Below are 14601 nucleotides of genomic sequence, written 5' to 3' on the forward strand. Positions count from 1 at the left end.
ACTAAAGTTTTTAGAGTAACACGATTTGCTGGAAACAAGCACTACTGCGACAGTTCAATCTTGTTGATAGTGGATTGTAAAACCACGACTGGATTAAATACGGTGATTACACATGAACCAACAATGGGATCTGCAAAAAAGATTTAGAATCTCATTAGCATTTAAAACCAACCAATATATTTCAACAAGAGTTCAAGAAAATAAGGAAGACTCAGATTTCTTCTACAAGCAAATCTAAGAAAGATACCATATAAGATTGATGTCTAGTAAACAAAATAAATGATAATTTTTCAGAAAAACTATGAACTAATACCAACGATCTAGAAAAAAAGATATAATAATCATTAAATTAAGAACTTATTGAAAAAATTGAGAGAGAAGAGAGGTACCAAGTACACCACCAACTTTTTCGTTCGACAACCTGTAGGGACAAAACCTAATACATTTGCAAGTAGATCTAAATTAAAGATCCTGGAACAATATGTATATAGAGTTTTTATCTTTCTCTACCGCAATCAATATGTCTAGTCACAAAGTCTGTAAACTATTGTGTTCTCCTTTTCAGATAGAATTGTTGATAAGTCAGCGTTAACATACTTCATTATACGTGTGTTGATCAGTAGTGTAACCAAGTTATTTGTGCAACAATTACTTTGAAGATTGAAGACTTTAAGATTTTTCTTTTTCTGGTTTTTGATCTTTCTGATTCTTCTTGCACACTTGATTCTCTGGGATCCAAACAAGCATTTATCTTGATAGACTTAAGACTTGTTGAAAAATAAAATAAACTGTAATTGTTTCTTCTTATTAAGTCGCTTGGATAAAACTTATTCACCGACCGAGATTGATTATTTCGATAGTCGTTATCTTAGTTTGATCGTGGACAAAAGGAGTTTATACGATTAAAGGGGACATCATTTACTCAGCCTTATCTCTGACCAAAGGGGTTCATATTGGCAAGTGAACCCAATGCAATGAACCTCTAACTTTCAATAAGATCCTCCCAAACATTTAGAACGAAACCACTCTCTTGTCATTTCACACACACATGTGACATATGGACTAAACCACCGTCTCTTGTCACTTCCACAAAACCGACAATATACTTTTGTTCCCGTGTCTTCCAATTTTTCAACGTCTATCAAAAACCCTAATGCCGTTATAAATTTCACAATCTCTTTCTCTTTCTCGGTCTCTCAGTTTGTATGCTTATAATAAACCTCTCTGTATCATTATTTCCATTTGAGCCTCGTCAAGTAACTCTAGCAAATATGAAGAAGACAAAGACTTCATCTTCTTTAGAAGAAGACATTCCTGATAAAACCCTAGTTTCAAAATTGAATAAAGACAATAAGAAAAACAAGAAGAACAAGAAGAAGAGTAAAAATCTTACTCCTTTATTGGTTTCATTAGCTGATTTCTTGGAGCGCCAGGGATATTCTAAAACCCTTGCTGCATTTAAGTCTGAAGCTTTACAGGACGAGGAAGAGGTATAATTTTCATTCTGGGTTTGTTTGTTATTTTTAGGGTTTAGGTTTAGTATCCAGTTTTTTGAGGTAAAATTTCATTTTTTTTTTTAGATTAGGTGTTGTATTATTTTGAATTTTTCGAAAGTTAGATATGATTACAGAATCGAGTTTGCAGTATCATTTTACATTAGTGAAATCCGCATGTGAAACAACAACAAAATCTTATAAGTCGGAGTGACTAGTTAGATGGCACTGGAATCCTAATTGGTAATGACAATGAGATTGAGATGCACCGATGAATGATTTTCTTGATTGTTGTGTATATGATGTTGTAACTACTGTTTGTTTTAGTAATACTAGTATCAGATAAGGATCAGTTTAATTAGCTTGATGTGAACAAATAAAGATAGTCAACTATTTACCTCTATGGTTCACCTAGATTGCATTCTTGTGATTTTTTTGCAAATTAATCACGTACCTATCAGGTGTTGTGGAAATTCGTATGGATTATATTGTACATGACATGGTAGTATAGACTGTATTGTGTTCAAATTTCATGGTTTGTTTGGTATTCAGGGACAAGGATCGGTTTAGTTAGCTAGATGTGCGCCAATAGAGATAGACCTCTGCATCCAACACCTTCCTATCAGATATTGTAAAATTCGCATGCAAGGATTGTTGATAAAAAAGATGAAGTGTTCAGTGTTCTGATGATGCCCTCGTGCGACCAAATTAGCTACTGCCTACTTTTATGGGTTTTTTGGACACTACTTTGGGCAGAGTTGTTTTATTTTATGTACTTTATACCAGTAATATAACCATTTGAAGACTTGTCCACGGTGTTTCAACTATTTGAGAGATGGAAACATATTTATATTTTTGAGAATTCGCTGTTCTGTTATCCTGTCACAAAGGATAGGTTAACAATGAATGAACGATGAAACTGAACTGTTCCCTTTCTTTATGGTGTATTAAAAGATTTCAAATTTCATATTCATAAGTTTTCTGCATGCATCTGTTTTACAGCTTGATGGGGTCAAAGGGCATGCCTTGGATGTGGAGACGATGTATTTCAAGTACTTAGAGATGAGGTAAGATTGGAGGTTTTTCATGTATTTTATAGGAGTTTGAGGATTCTTTACATAACATATGACCAGAATGCAAAGATAGTAGCTGCATTTTCCCTTCATGGTTTTTTTTTTTCTTTTTGCTTTCTTTGTAGCAATAGAACCCCAGCACAGAATTATATACCTCATTTAGAATCTAAAGGTATCCAACTTCCCCCAACAATCTAATGCTCCCACAAATCCCTCGCCAAAACCCTCTATCACGCATGTTATAATATAACTCCAATGCTCATTTCTTGTTACTGATACGACTTGTATAAGACTTCTCATGCTGTGTGGCTCCTAATGTGCAGTGATGGGGAAGCAAATAACACCAGCTCTGGCAAACAAGGTATGAGCAAATACCTATATGGGCAGGTTATGGTGGTTGTCTGCTACATTGCTACTTCGATTTTATGTTTTACTGCCTTTCTGAAATTGAGTGAAGCATGTTTTTTGCTTTAAACCTCAAGCCTAGCTCTGATTTCAGATACATGGAAATTGCAGATTTGAATACAGAGGTGGTTGCTGATATCTGTGCTGATAAGTTATCGAATGGAGCAGTACCGGATTTGCCTGTGAAATCTAAAGAGAAGAAAAAGAAAACCAAGTCTACGTCTGAACCTATTTCAGAGAGTGTTGAGCAAAGTGCAGCTGAAAATGGACATTTAGAGAAGTCAGCGACTGAGGAGGAGACAGATGTAAAATCCAAAGACAAGAAAAAGAAAACCAAGTCTACATCTGAACCTATTTCAAAGAGTGTTGAGCAAAGTGGTTCAGCTGAAAATGGGCATTTAGAAAAACCAGTGACTGAGGAGGAGACAGATGTAAAATCCAAAGACAAGAAAAAGAAGAGAAAGAAATCGAAAACTGAAAGTTCATCCGTGGATGCCGAGGAATCTGAGAAACGAGATTCTAAAAAATCTGACTCCAAGAAGGAAAAGGTTCCAATTTCGGAAGTGAATGGAGCTGGCACAGAGAGTAAAGATTCTAAGAAAAGAAAAAGAGGAGGTTCTGAAGAGAATGAATCTCAGGCTGATGAAAAGGTTGAGAGTAAGGATACTAAGGAAAGTCGGACAAAAAGTTCAGAAGAGGAAAACAAAAAGGATCTCAGCGCTACACCTTTTACAACTGAAAAGGCCGCGAAGAAACAACGTATTGGTTCTGCTGAGGTAGCCTATATCTTTCTCCCTTGTAACTGTCTTTTTAGCTGATGCCCTTCAAAATTCGTGCACAGTTGTTTTTAGTTATTCTTTCTCCAAAGACTGAATTAGATCTGTCTGTGCGAGACTGTTTAAGCATGCATCATCTGTAACTATGTTAGTTGTATAAACTTCTGCATAATACTGTGAGATTTGTTATAAACTTGATTTAGCAGTTAATGACTTTTGCTAAAGTATGTTTCTCTGGGTACTTTTTATGCAGCCAAAGACGGCTAATGCATTTCGAAGGGTTGAAATTGAAAAGGTGGAATTTGTTGACGACAGGCTTCAAGATAATTCTTATTGGGCAAAGGTGTGTTTATTTTCCTAATGCCTTATCTCCGTTTCATATATCTTTATTGCTGTGGATTTGCTTAGTACAACCATTCTCCCTGAGAAGCTTGTATGACAGTAACATCTTGAACTTATTTATGCAGCATGGTGCTGATGTTGGCTATGGTGCAAAAGCACAAGAAGTTCTAGGGCAAGTGAGAGGAAAGTAAGTATTTTCTGTTTCCAAAATTCCTTTCACTAACAAAGAAACTCAAGCTCTTGTTTAACTGTAATATAGTCTCGAATTTGACAACTTTCTGGGTTTAATCAAGTCTTTGTTGGGCCTTCTTTTTCCAGGGATTTTAGACATGAGAAGACAAAGAAGAAACGTGGAAGTTACCGGGGAGGTATCATTGATCAGGATTCACACTCGATCAAATTTAATTTCTCTGATGAAGAGTGATACTGGGTTGAATATCTAAACCAGAAAGTTTTTGCTTATATTTATTTGTTTTCTTGATGTTGCAATTGAGCTCCTAAACTAGAAAGAGAGACTCATACTTCAGGTCATTAAAGAGAGACTGTTGGGCTTCTAATATTATAGTGGCTGGTGTATAAGTTTGAGTCTGATAGCCCTTTGGGCTTTATAATCCTTAATTCGCTATTTACATTAGAAACTTTACTTGCTCATCAACGCCATTCAATCAGGTAATTCTTAAGTACAGTAATGACTGTTCATGAAGTGGTTTGTCGGTTCTATAATCTTATCAAGGCACTGATTCTTCTTCGGCTGTTAACTCTTTTTCTATTTTGTGCTATGAATTTCGACCAGTTTTAGGCCATTAAATTTCGATGGAGTTGTTTATAGCTTTTCAGTTTTGTTTTCAACATCACAATTCATTTCAATACTGTTGCTTCCACTTAAGTTAACTTGACACCCACTGCTTCTTTGTCTACTTCCTTGGACTTTCTTTTGCTATCATCAGTCATCCTACTTGTTAATATTTTCCAAGATATAGAGTGGTAATATTTTTCAAGACTGTGTTGAGTGGTACCACCCTGTTTCGCTGTATTCATGTCATCATACTGATAATAGGTTTTGTCCTCCCCTAGCAGTGGAGCCGCAGCTGGTTTTTCCGAAGAGAAGCAAAATTTTGGTCTTTTTTTTCGGCTTGCAATCTGCTCGAACATTTTTGACCTAGAAACACCACAGCCAACTATTATGAACCGCATTTAAGTCAGTTATTTAAATCATTTACCAAGCATTTTCATACTGAAACGAATTTCTTAACCGCTGAAAATTCAAAAAGCAAGACTAAATAGGACCTTCACGCACCCCACTTTCATTTAGCATCCTTATCATATCTTCTCCTCATTTAGGTTGCTGGACCTAACTTAGATTTTAGCATCAATAAAAATGTTATCCCCCAAAAAGGAAAAATTGTTCGTCAATAATTAAAACTAAAGCAAACGAATACTCTTTAATGTTTTAAAAGAAAAAAATTTAATTTGATATTGAAAAGGCTAGTTGAACATTATTGAAAGAGGTAAAAACAGCAGTGTCCAACAAGCAAGAAAAAAAAATAAAAAAAATAAAAATCTGATCAATAAGAAAAAAAAAAAAAAAAAAAAAGCAAGAATGAGATGAAAATTTTATGGCTCTCTTGAATCTTAAGGTGGTGGGACCAAGGGATATTCTAGTCTGACCAAGTGCTTAATGAGGCTTCTGATAAGTTAGATATTGGAACATGACGAAATACAGAAATAGGAAAGCTTCCTTCAGTCTCCCCGATTTCAGGTTCTCGGATCTTACATCATTCGATTTAGAAATGTATCCCCAAAGAGAAGATCTCAGTGGAAGAAATCAAAACATTTGCATCTAAAAACACTTTTAGACCCACAATAGCCATAATGAACATTTAAAGCTTAAACTAGGGAGAATGGGCCTACTAATCATGGACTTTTAATAGAACGATTTTTTGGGACGATGATTTTTTTGGGACCATGGTCTTATTAGGCCACCTACCCTATAATTATAAGGGGTGTCCTAAAACATTGAAATGACTAACCTACCCTTAACCTAATTTAATTTAAAACCAACCCAATAACCACTTATATATATATAACCACCACCTTCCACCATCGCCGATTACCACCACCACCACCTCCGATTATCACCACCACCAACCACCGATTACCACCACCACCACCGCCGATTACCACCACCACCACCTCTGATTATCACCACCACCAACCACCGATTATCACCACCATCTCTGATTATCACCACCACCAACCACCACCACCACTATATATATATATATATAGCTTAATTCAAAACATTAACAAAGATATTCTCACAAACCCATTACTTGTCATTCGTTTTTGGTTGAATAAATGAGAAGTAATCATTAAATGAGTTGAAAATGGAAGTTGCAGAGAGGTTTAATGGAGGATTTTTTTTCAGAGAAAAGTTCGGTTACCAAGAATTAATTTTTTCTTAACCGAACTCAGAGTTCGGTTGATTCGCAAAAAATACTTTTAACCGAACTCCTTGTATTAGAACAACACAAGTCCATAAGTTCGGTTCCTTCGCAAAATAAGGATATCACCGAACTTTAGTTTACGAAAATAATGAGAAGTCCACAAGTTCGGTTCGTTCGCAAAAATGTTAAGTTTTCTTTGTAACCGAACTCTACCTTTGAAACTTCGTAACCGAACTCTACCTAATTCGCCAAGAAATAAATTTCGTAGTAACCGAACGTTTGGCTAATTGCATATATGCATATATAAGCCCAGTTCGGTTGATTCGCAAAATATGTTGAAGTTTGCGAACCAACCGAACTTCTAACACTAGGTTACTTTTAACCTGCAGTTCGGTTGGGAACTTGGTTGCGTTGAAGTTTGCGAACTAACCGAACACACAAGATGTACCCAAATAAATTGTTAAGTTCAAAGTTCGGTTACCTACCATTTTATCCTAGGTAATCGAACATTACACTGTACGACGAAAACCTCCATTAACGAGCGAGTTCGGTAACCTGCGTGTTTGGAAAACGTAACCGAACTACACTTTCAGGTGTGTTCGGTTACATGTTCTTGACATATGGTAACCGAACTGGCCCAAATCTACATAAAAAATTTCATTTTTTTTGAAAGTTTGGAGCAATTCAACCAACATTATCTAAGTTTGAAGCCTACCTGGGTACCCAAATACCCTTCCTCCGGTTGTGGTTAGTAAAATCCATCGTTTTTCATGTTTTCCTTCTTCATCTTCTCTAACTTTACTCTCTCAATAATTCTACTTCTTTAAAAAAAAACATCTGATTTTTTAATCTCACTAATTATCTTTAACTTAATCATCTCACTAATCATTACACTAATTATTATTAACACTAACTAATCATCACCCAAAATTAATCAGGAGGGTAATTTAAGTATTAATATAAATATCTAGATAAGTGATGACCTGGATTTACTTCTAATGTCTTTATCCGAAATAAAACCATGATCCCAAAAAAAATCATGGTCCTCAAAAAAATCGTTCTTTTAATGGGGGTCACACACAAGCTGACCAGTCCATTTCCATGGTTGCTCAAACTTACCATGAGAGGTTATCATTTCATGAGTGGTTTTTGAGTTTATATTTCACTTTTGATGCACAAATAACCAACAGACATTCAAAACTTCACAGAGTGCAGAGTCAAATATCTGACTGACATACGAATGATATTCAAATTCCAGACAACCCCCGTCCCTTCCCACCTCAAAATAACCAAAATATATTAAACTATTTCAAGTTAATGATTTAAGTAAAACCAACGGCAAAACGCTCTTGTGTCTTGACTAATTTGTAAATGCCAAAGCATCCCCAATACTTGCATGCAAATTCGCAGCAAAACCCGCCACGTGCTAACATGATGCATGTCGTTGGTAGTGTGAGACAAATTGTTGATTGGGTGATGGGCGGCAGTTGCATTTTTCTTTCTGTCACTGCTCTACTCTACGAAGAATAAGTACTAATAATAGCGCCATTATTAATTAAAAAAATATACCATCTAAGAGCATCCACAATCACGATCAAATTTGGAGGCTATAATCAAATTTGGCCGTGAATCGAAACGCAATGGGTGGGACTAAACTCAAATATAGTCCAGTTTTTTAGGGTTTGAGACTATATTTGGTCACCGACACGAACTATACTAATATGGTGGGGCGAGAGTATAATGAGTGTGCGTGTATAGACGCAGGTATAGCATGCGTTTAGAATTAGACGTATGTTTAAGTAGCGCCTGTGTTGGACGCGGTTATTGAGTCCGCCCAAACATACGTTGATTAAAGGTACACCGGTCTCCCAGATGTTAATTTCAATAGCGCCCCATATTATTAACTTTCTTTAGTAAGTTGAATAAGGCATAAAATTTAGCGGGGCGCTTACAATACTAGCGCCGGGACTATGGGACATTGATTTTATTTAAGTCACATACGAGACGTTTCTGTAATATACGCCCCACACCGAACGTTCGCTAAATCAACGCTCAACCATATGACGGAATTTATATCAGCGTTCGGTTTCAGGCATTATTTCTATCTACGCCGGACTAAACTTTAGTCGTTGCCGTTACGTTTGAGTGCCGAAAAGACTAATTTTTTTGGTCTTTGATCTGGTTTTTGTTATTTGGTGGAGTCCATGACTGGGGTTGCTCTAATAGACGAAATCAACACTCTATGCAACGGAGAATCTGATTATATGGGATGGAGGGCTCATAGTATTTTAGCAAATTGCCTCAAAGAGTTTGCATTTCCCTGTCAAAATACTGAAAACCCTTAGGAGACGCTGCTACAAGTGACAAGCCATCATCTTAGATGGGAAGACTGGTTTTTGGTTCAATATATAAGAATGTTAGGTTCGAAAGTGAATCTCTACGTCGATGGGAAGTGGGAACGTCGTAACCATGCCAACTAACTAACGTAAGCTAAAGTGTGCTTGCTAGGTTTATTATAGTACCAATTGTTCTATTATTCTTCCTTCAGTCTTTTGATTGTGATTTCTTAAGTAGGAGTACGTCCTTTTCGCTTTAAATTTCCATGAAGTTTCCTTGCAATTGTCAGTTTTATATACACATCGAAGCATTATCGCTTCCACTTGAAATTAGTTGAGACTTTCAAGTTCTATTATTAGCATTATTTGCTCTTAGTTTCTCTATGACTTTGCCAAGTGACAGTGCCCTGTTCAGCCATATCCTGAAAAACGATATATGGGACATGCAGTGGACTGTGAAGTTAACACTTTTTACACGGACACAGAGTGTGAGACGCAAGTTTGTTCTCAAAACATTGAGCCCATTGTTGGAATTTGTTAGCAGTTTCTCTAAGTAAAAAAATGAAAATAATGTTAATTCGAAAGACTTGTAAACTTTTTCTAGCAGTAGGACCGTAGGAGGATATCGAATGAGGACTTTATAGGGTGCTATAAATGGATAATAAATGAAAGCATAAAACCATCCATAATAAGTAAACATTACAGCAGAAGCAAGAATCAAAGAGGAGTAAAGAAAGTGGAGCAGAACAACTCCACATGCCCATGTTGGTTTGAATTGAAACCCTAACTTGTAGCATACACTTCGTGCTTATTGCCCACAAATTTGGTACATTCTTATTCCAAAGGTAAATAAGCTGTCCTAGGGAGTCCTAACTCCTACTACTCCAGTCCTGACTAGCTTCCCTCAAATGTGGGAAGTCCTTCCATCTTAATTTGAAAAGATCGTCTTTCCCTTTTAATCCTACGTGCATGTGAAGCAACATTGTTAATAGCATGTGAAGCAACATTGTTAATGGGTGCCGGATTACTGGTGAGATAACAAAATCCATATAGGACAGAAATTTTTTATTTTTGTCCTACATGTGTTTTGGTACCCTCCAGTAATTCGACACTCCCATTAACAGCCATGTATGTGAAGTATTTAGTGAAACAACTCCAGTGTCGAAGATATCCATATACCCCTAGCTAATTAGTTTTACGACTGGGTGAAACTGTGAAAGCACTGTGCATCATTTCTAACTTATTTGTCGACAAAGAAAACTTCCCTCGGCGATCTGAAACAACAAATACATTTGAAAATATGGAAGAAGTTGTTTGTTTTTTATATATGCCTATAAGGATAATTCTGTCGGTTAAGTTTGCTTGTGGAAAGGGTTGATTAGCTACCATAGGGGTTTGTCAATCTTTGTTTCCCCGACCGGAGAATTCGTATGAGGTCGGTAGCAATCTTTTGACTTCGCGCCACTTTCAAGTGCATGAAAATGGTAGTAGTTTGGGCTTTCCTCCTTTTCTTTTGTTGGGTTGTATTACAAGATATTATGCAGATGCATAATCTGTTATGCAGATGTATCATATATGTTATGCAGATGCATAATCTGTTATGCAGATGTACCATATTTGTTGTTATATTTGTACATTACTTGGCTTGTACACCAAGTTATTTCCTTCCTGTTTTATCTCTGGTTCTTGTATATAAGACCAGGCACATGTATAATTCGTTTGTACCTTTTACCTTAATCTAATATACTATGACAAATTCTGTCATGGTATCAGAGCCAATCAAGATCCAAATCAAACCGTGTTTCCGCTGCAACAAACAAACGATAACCAGTAACCAGTATCAGAATCATAAAACTCAAAACCCTAGTGTCATATCTTCTTCATCACAGCCCAACATGTCACGTGAAGATTATCAACCCATTACTGTGAAGTTTGATGGAACAAACTACAATCATTGGTCTTTCTTAATGAGAAGTTTCCTCAAGGGAAAAGCCATGTGGAAATATATTGACGGCAAAGCTAAGAAGCCTGCAAACGGAGTCGTTATCACTGACAAAGGAAAAGATACAGGAGAAGAAACTGCAGAGAGCTGGGAGATCAATAATCACAAAATATTAACCTGGATAAGCAACACAGTAGTAACATCTATAAGCATGCAACTTACAAGCTTTGAGACTGCCAAAGATGCATGGGAGTTTCTTTCAAAAAGGTATACCCAGATAAACTTTGCTCAACGTTATAAGTTAGAACAGGATATTCGATCTATGAAACAACAGATGGAACAATCTGTCTCAGATTTTTACTCTGAGATGTCAATCATATGGAACCAGTTAGCACTAATGGAACCCAACTGGACAGCTGATATAGAGTTATGGCAAAATTACAGAGAAGAGTCTCGATTAGTTCAGCTCTTAATGGCATTAAGAGATGACTTTGAGACTGTGAGAGCCTCAATCCTCCATCGATCACCTCTTCCGTCTGTCGAAGCCGCATTGTCAGAACTCATCACTGAAGAAACTCGGAAAAGAATCAAATCAGACATACCAGCAGTGTTTGCAGTCAATTCACGTGCAAACTTTAACACTCATCTCAACTCTCAGAAAACTCATCGTTATTTCTCACAAATCCAGTGCTACAACTAAGAAACCAGGCCACCTAGCCAAGAACTGCACCATGACATCAGTGCAAAGTGGATCACAAATCTCAAACACACGAACAATCCAGCAAGGATCAAGCTTCCCAATCCAGTGCAACTACTGCAAGGAACCAGGGAATACAGTAGGAAACTGTACATCCCCTACTTCCAGAAATATGAGAGAACGAAGAAAGCTTAATGGAACTGGATACATATCTGCACCATTCAGTTATGCAGCTGCATCACCATTCAGTTATGCAGCTGCATCACCATCCAGTTATGCAGCTGCATCCACACCAAACAATCTAGCTGACATACAAGAGATGCTCAAGCAAGCACTCTCAATGGGTAACAATAACTCTACAACAACATCTGCACTATCTACTTCCACAATTAGCTTTTCAAATGGTTGGTTTCTTGACTCAGGTGCATCTAACCATATGACTTTTGATTCTAGCATATTTGATCAGAAAAGTCCTATTACTATACCTACAATCCAAACTGCAGATGGATCTGAACTGGCTGCCAGTCATATTGGTCAGATTAAAATCTATGACAAGATACGTATATCTGATGTGTTGCTTGTTCCACAAATAAGAATGAACCTTATATCAATTGGACAATTATGTAATCAGGGATTTAACATTCACTTCTTCTATTCTGGCTGTGTGATACAGGATCCCAAGACAGAGAAGCTTGTTGGGATAGGCCTTAGAGTAGGAAGATTGTATCTTCTCGAAAGACTGATTTCTCCTAGGCTGTCAAAGAGTGAGCTTGCCGCAACTGCAAATTTCTTTTCTCAGTCTGTGTCTCCTTTTATGTCATGGCATTCTAAGTTAGGACATGTGTCCTTCTCTCGTCTCACTCATATGATAAATAGTGGATTGTTAGGAACTATTCAGGTTGATAAAGAACCTTATTACATCTCATGCAAATTAGGAAAACAAACTGTTCTTCCTTTCAGTAATAATATAACTCATTTTGTCAAACCTTTTGATCTCATCCACTCAGATGTATGGGGAAAATCTCCTATTGTCTCTAAGGGAGGAGCACTATATTATGTTACTTTCATTGATGATTTCTCCCGTTTTACCTGGATATATCTTTTCAGTTCTAGATCATATTTTTTAAAAATTTACACAACCTTTTCTAGAATGATCAAGACCCAATTCGGAAAAACCATCAAAACATTCAGAGCTGATCAAGGGGGAGAGTATATATCAACTCCTTTCAGAGAATTCCTTGCAACAGAAGGTACCCTTCTCCAATTGTCTTGCACTGAAACTCCACAGCAAAATGGTGTTGCAGAGAGAAAACACCGCCATATCATAGAGAAATCTAGAACACAACTCTTGTCAGCGTCAGTGGTGGCTCTCTAAAAGAGTCACAGAAATGATACCTGCAAGTGCACAAGGTCTGTTGTAGTGAGTGTGCAGGGTCGAACCACAGAGACTTGGGTGTGAATTGAAGTAATGAAGCAAGTGACAGTTAACAAGAAAAATCAGTGGCAGTGAACAAGAAAAGTGAAACAAAGACAAACAAACCAAGGCTGTTAGCCAAGGGAAGTGATAAAGAAACAAAGGCAGGTCTTCCAACTATGTTCTTGTCCCTTGTTAGTTATCAGTCAGCTTCTAGGCTTTCTGAATAACTAGATGACAGTTGCGGTTCAAAGCCGGCTGTTCATCTAAGGGTTGGTCTAGAAAGGAGTCTAAAGGCACTAAGATGAATTCTAAACATTGTGGTAGTTGGGGCTCTCACACTGCAACTACCCGCAGAGAAGCTTGCTTAGTGTTTTAACAACCTATAAGGATATTCAATCCTAGACAATTCAAGCACAACAAGATCAGAGCATGGATAGGATAAAAACAATTGAAGTTTACAACATCATTTAAAATAAAAACTAACCCTTGAGGCACTGGCTATTCCAGTCCTCTTGGGTGAAGCACTGGCTAGTCCAGGCATGACTTCTAACACACACCCATCATCCCTATTTATACACAAACCAACTTTCCACAAAACAGGACCACAACAGCCCAATTAGGGTTTGGTGAAAATACAAATTAAATCAAAAAAATCCTACCTAACTCTGATAACAACCCTAATATACTAACCCATACTTCAATTAAACATGTAATCGATTCCCACGAAAAATCCCCAATGTCAGAAAAATTAGGGTTTTAAAAATTGAAATTAAAATTTTACCTAATCTCTGAATCCAATCAAACTTCGATCCATGCTTGTAATTGGTCCTCTCTTGCTTCCCATACCGCCAATTTGACTCTAGCTCGACCTAATTTACCCACTTCACACCTAGGGTTTCGGAGAAGGATATGTGTGAAATAGGTAGAATAGATGGACTAGGGAGAGGGGAACAATGATGGGTTATCATTGTTTGACGCTGTGGTGATTATGGTGGTGATGGCGGAGCAGCTGGGAGAGCAGGTGGTGGAGATGGTGTCTGTAGAGGAATGGAGAAGATGGAGTCGATGGTTTTGGGAAGAAGTGTTCGTTTGGTTGGGTTAATAGATTTGGGTTCTTGGGTGTTGAGCGGGTTTAGCAATTGTTGATGAACAACGAGGATGAGACGTTGGATGCGAAGATGATGGATCGATCTAACGGCGACAAGTGAAGAGTCTGGTATCGACCGTCGGATGCCTGATACAACGAAACTGACGGCTCAAGATGGAGTTAGGTGTTGTAGTGTTAGACATGAGCTTCAGACTTTGATGCACTATGATGAAGCGACCGTAGGATGCTGAGATGATTCAATCTGACGGCTGAAGATGAAGGCGGGTATGGATATTGGAAATGGGTTTGGGTGAGGGTTTTGGGCCTTGGGTATGCCAAGCCCATATCTTCTTTAAGGACAATTCTTCCTCTTCAAGCCCACTTCCAGTTGATCCGGCTCTTGTAAACATCATTCTTCGTTTCCTTTCTGCGGGAGTCTTTGCCGTTTCTTTGTTCTTTTCGCTCCGTGAGTTAACCAGGCTTTATTTAGTACCTAAAAATGCAAAATTAATTAAGAAAAGTATTTATTCTTGAAAACAATGAAAATACAGAATATGGGATAAAATGTAGAATTAATGCACAAAAG

General features: G+C 37.3%; 1 protein-coding gene across 1 annotated transcript; it reads left to right on the forward strand.

Moving 5' to 3' along the window:
* Nucleotides 1–1142: 1142 nt before the first annotated feature.
* Nucleotides 1143–4792, forward strand: LOC113299377 (nucleolar and coiled-body phosphoprotein 1-like). The gene is made up of 7 exons (XM_026548395.1): nt 1143–1490; nt 2496–2560; nt 2890–2927; nt 3083–3747; nt 4001–4090; nt 4215–4276; nt 4408–4792. Exons 1-7 carry the CDS (start codon nt 1206–1208, stop codon nt 4511–4513), a joined length of 1311 nt encoding a protein of 436 aa, XP_026404180.1. The 5' UTR covers nt 1143–1205; the 3' UTR covers nt 4514–4792.
* The last annotated feature ends 9809 nt before the right edge of the window (nt 4793–14601 follow it).

The sequence above is a fragment of the Papaver somniferum genome, chromosome 7, assembly GCF_003573695.1.
Source record: "Papaver somniferum cultivar HN1 chromosome 7, ASM357369v1, whole genome shotgun sequence".
Taxonomy (NCBI): Eukaryota; Viridiplantae; Streptophyta; class Magnoliopsida; order Ranunculales; family Papaveraceae; genus Papaver; species Papaver somniferum.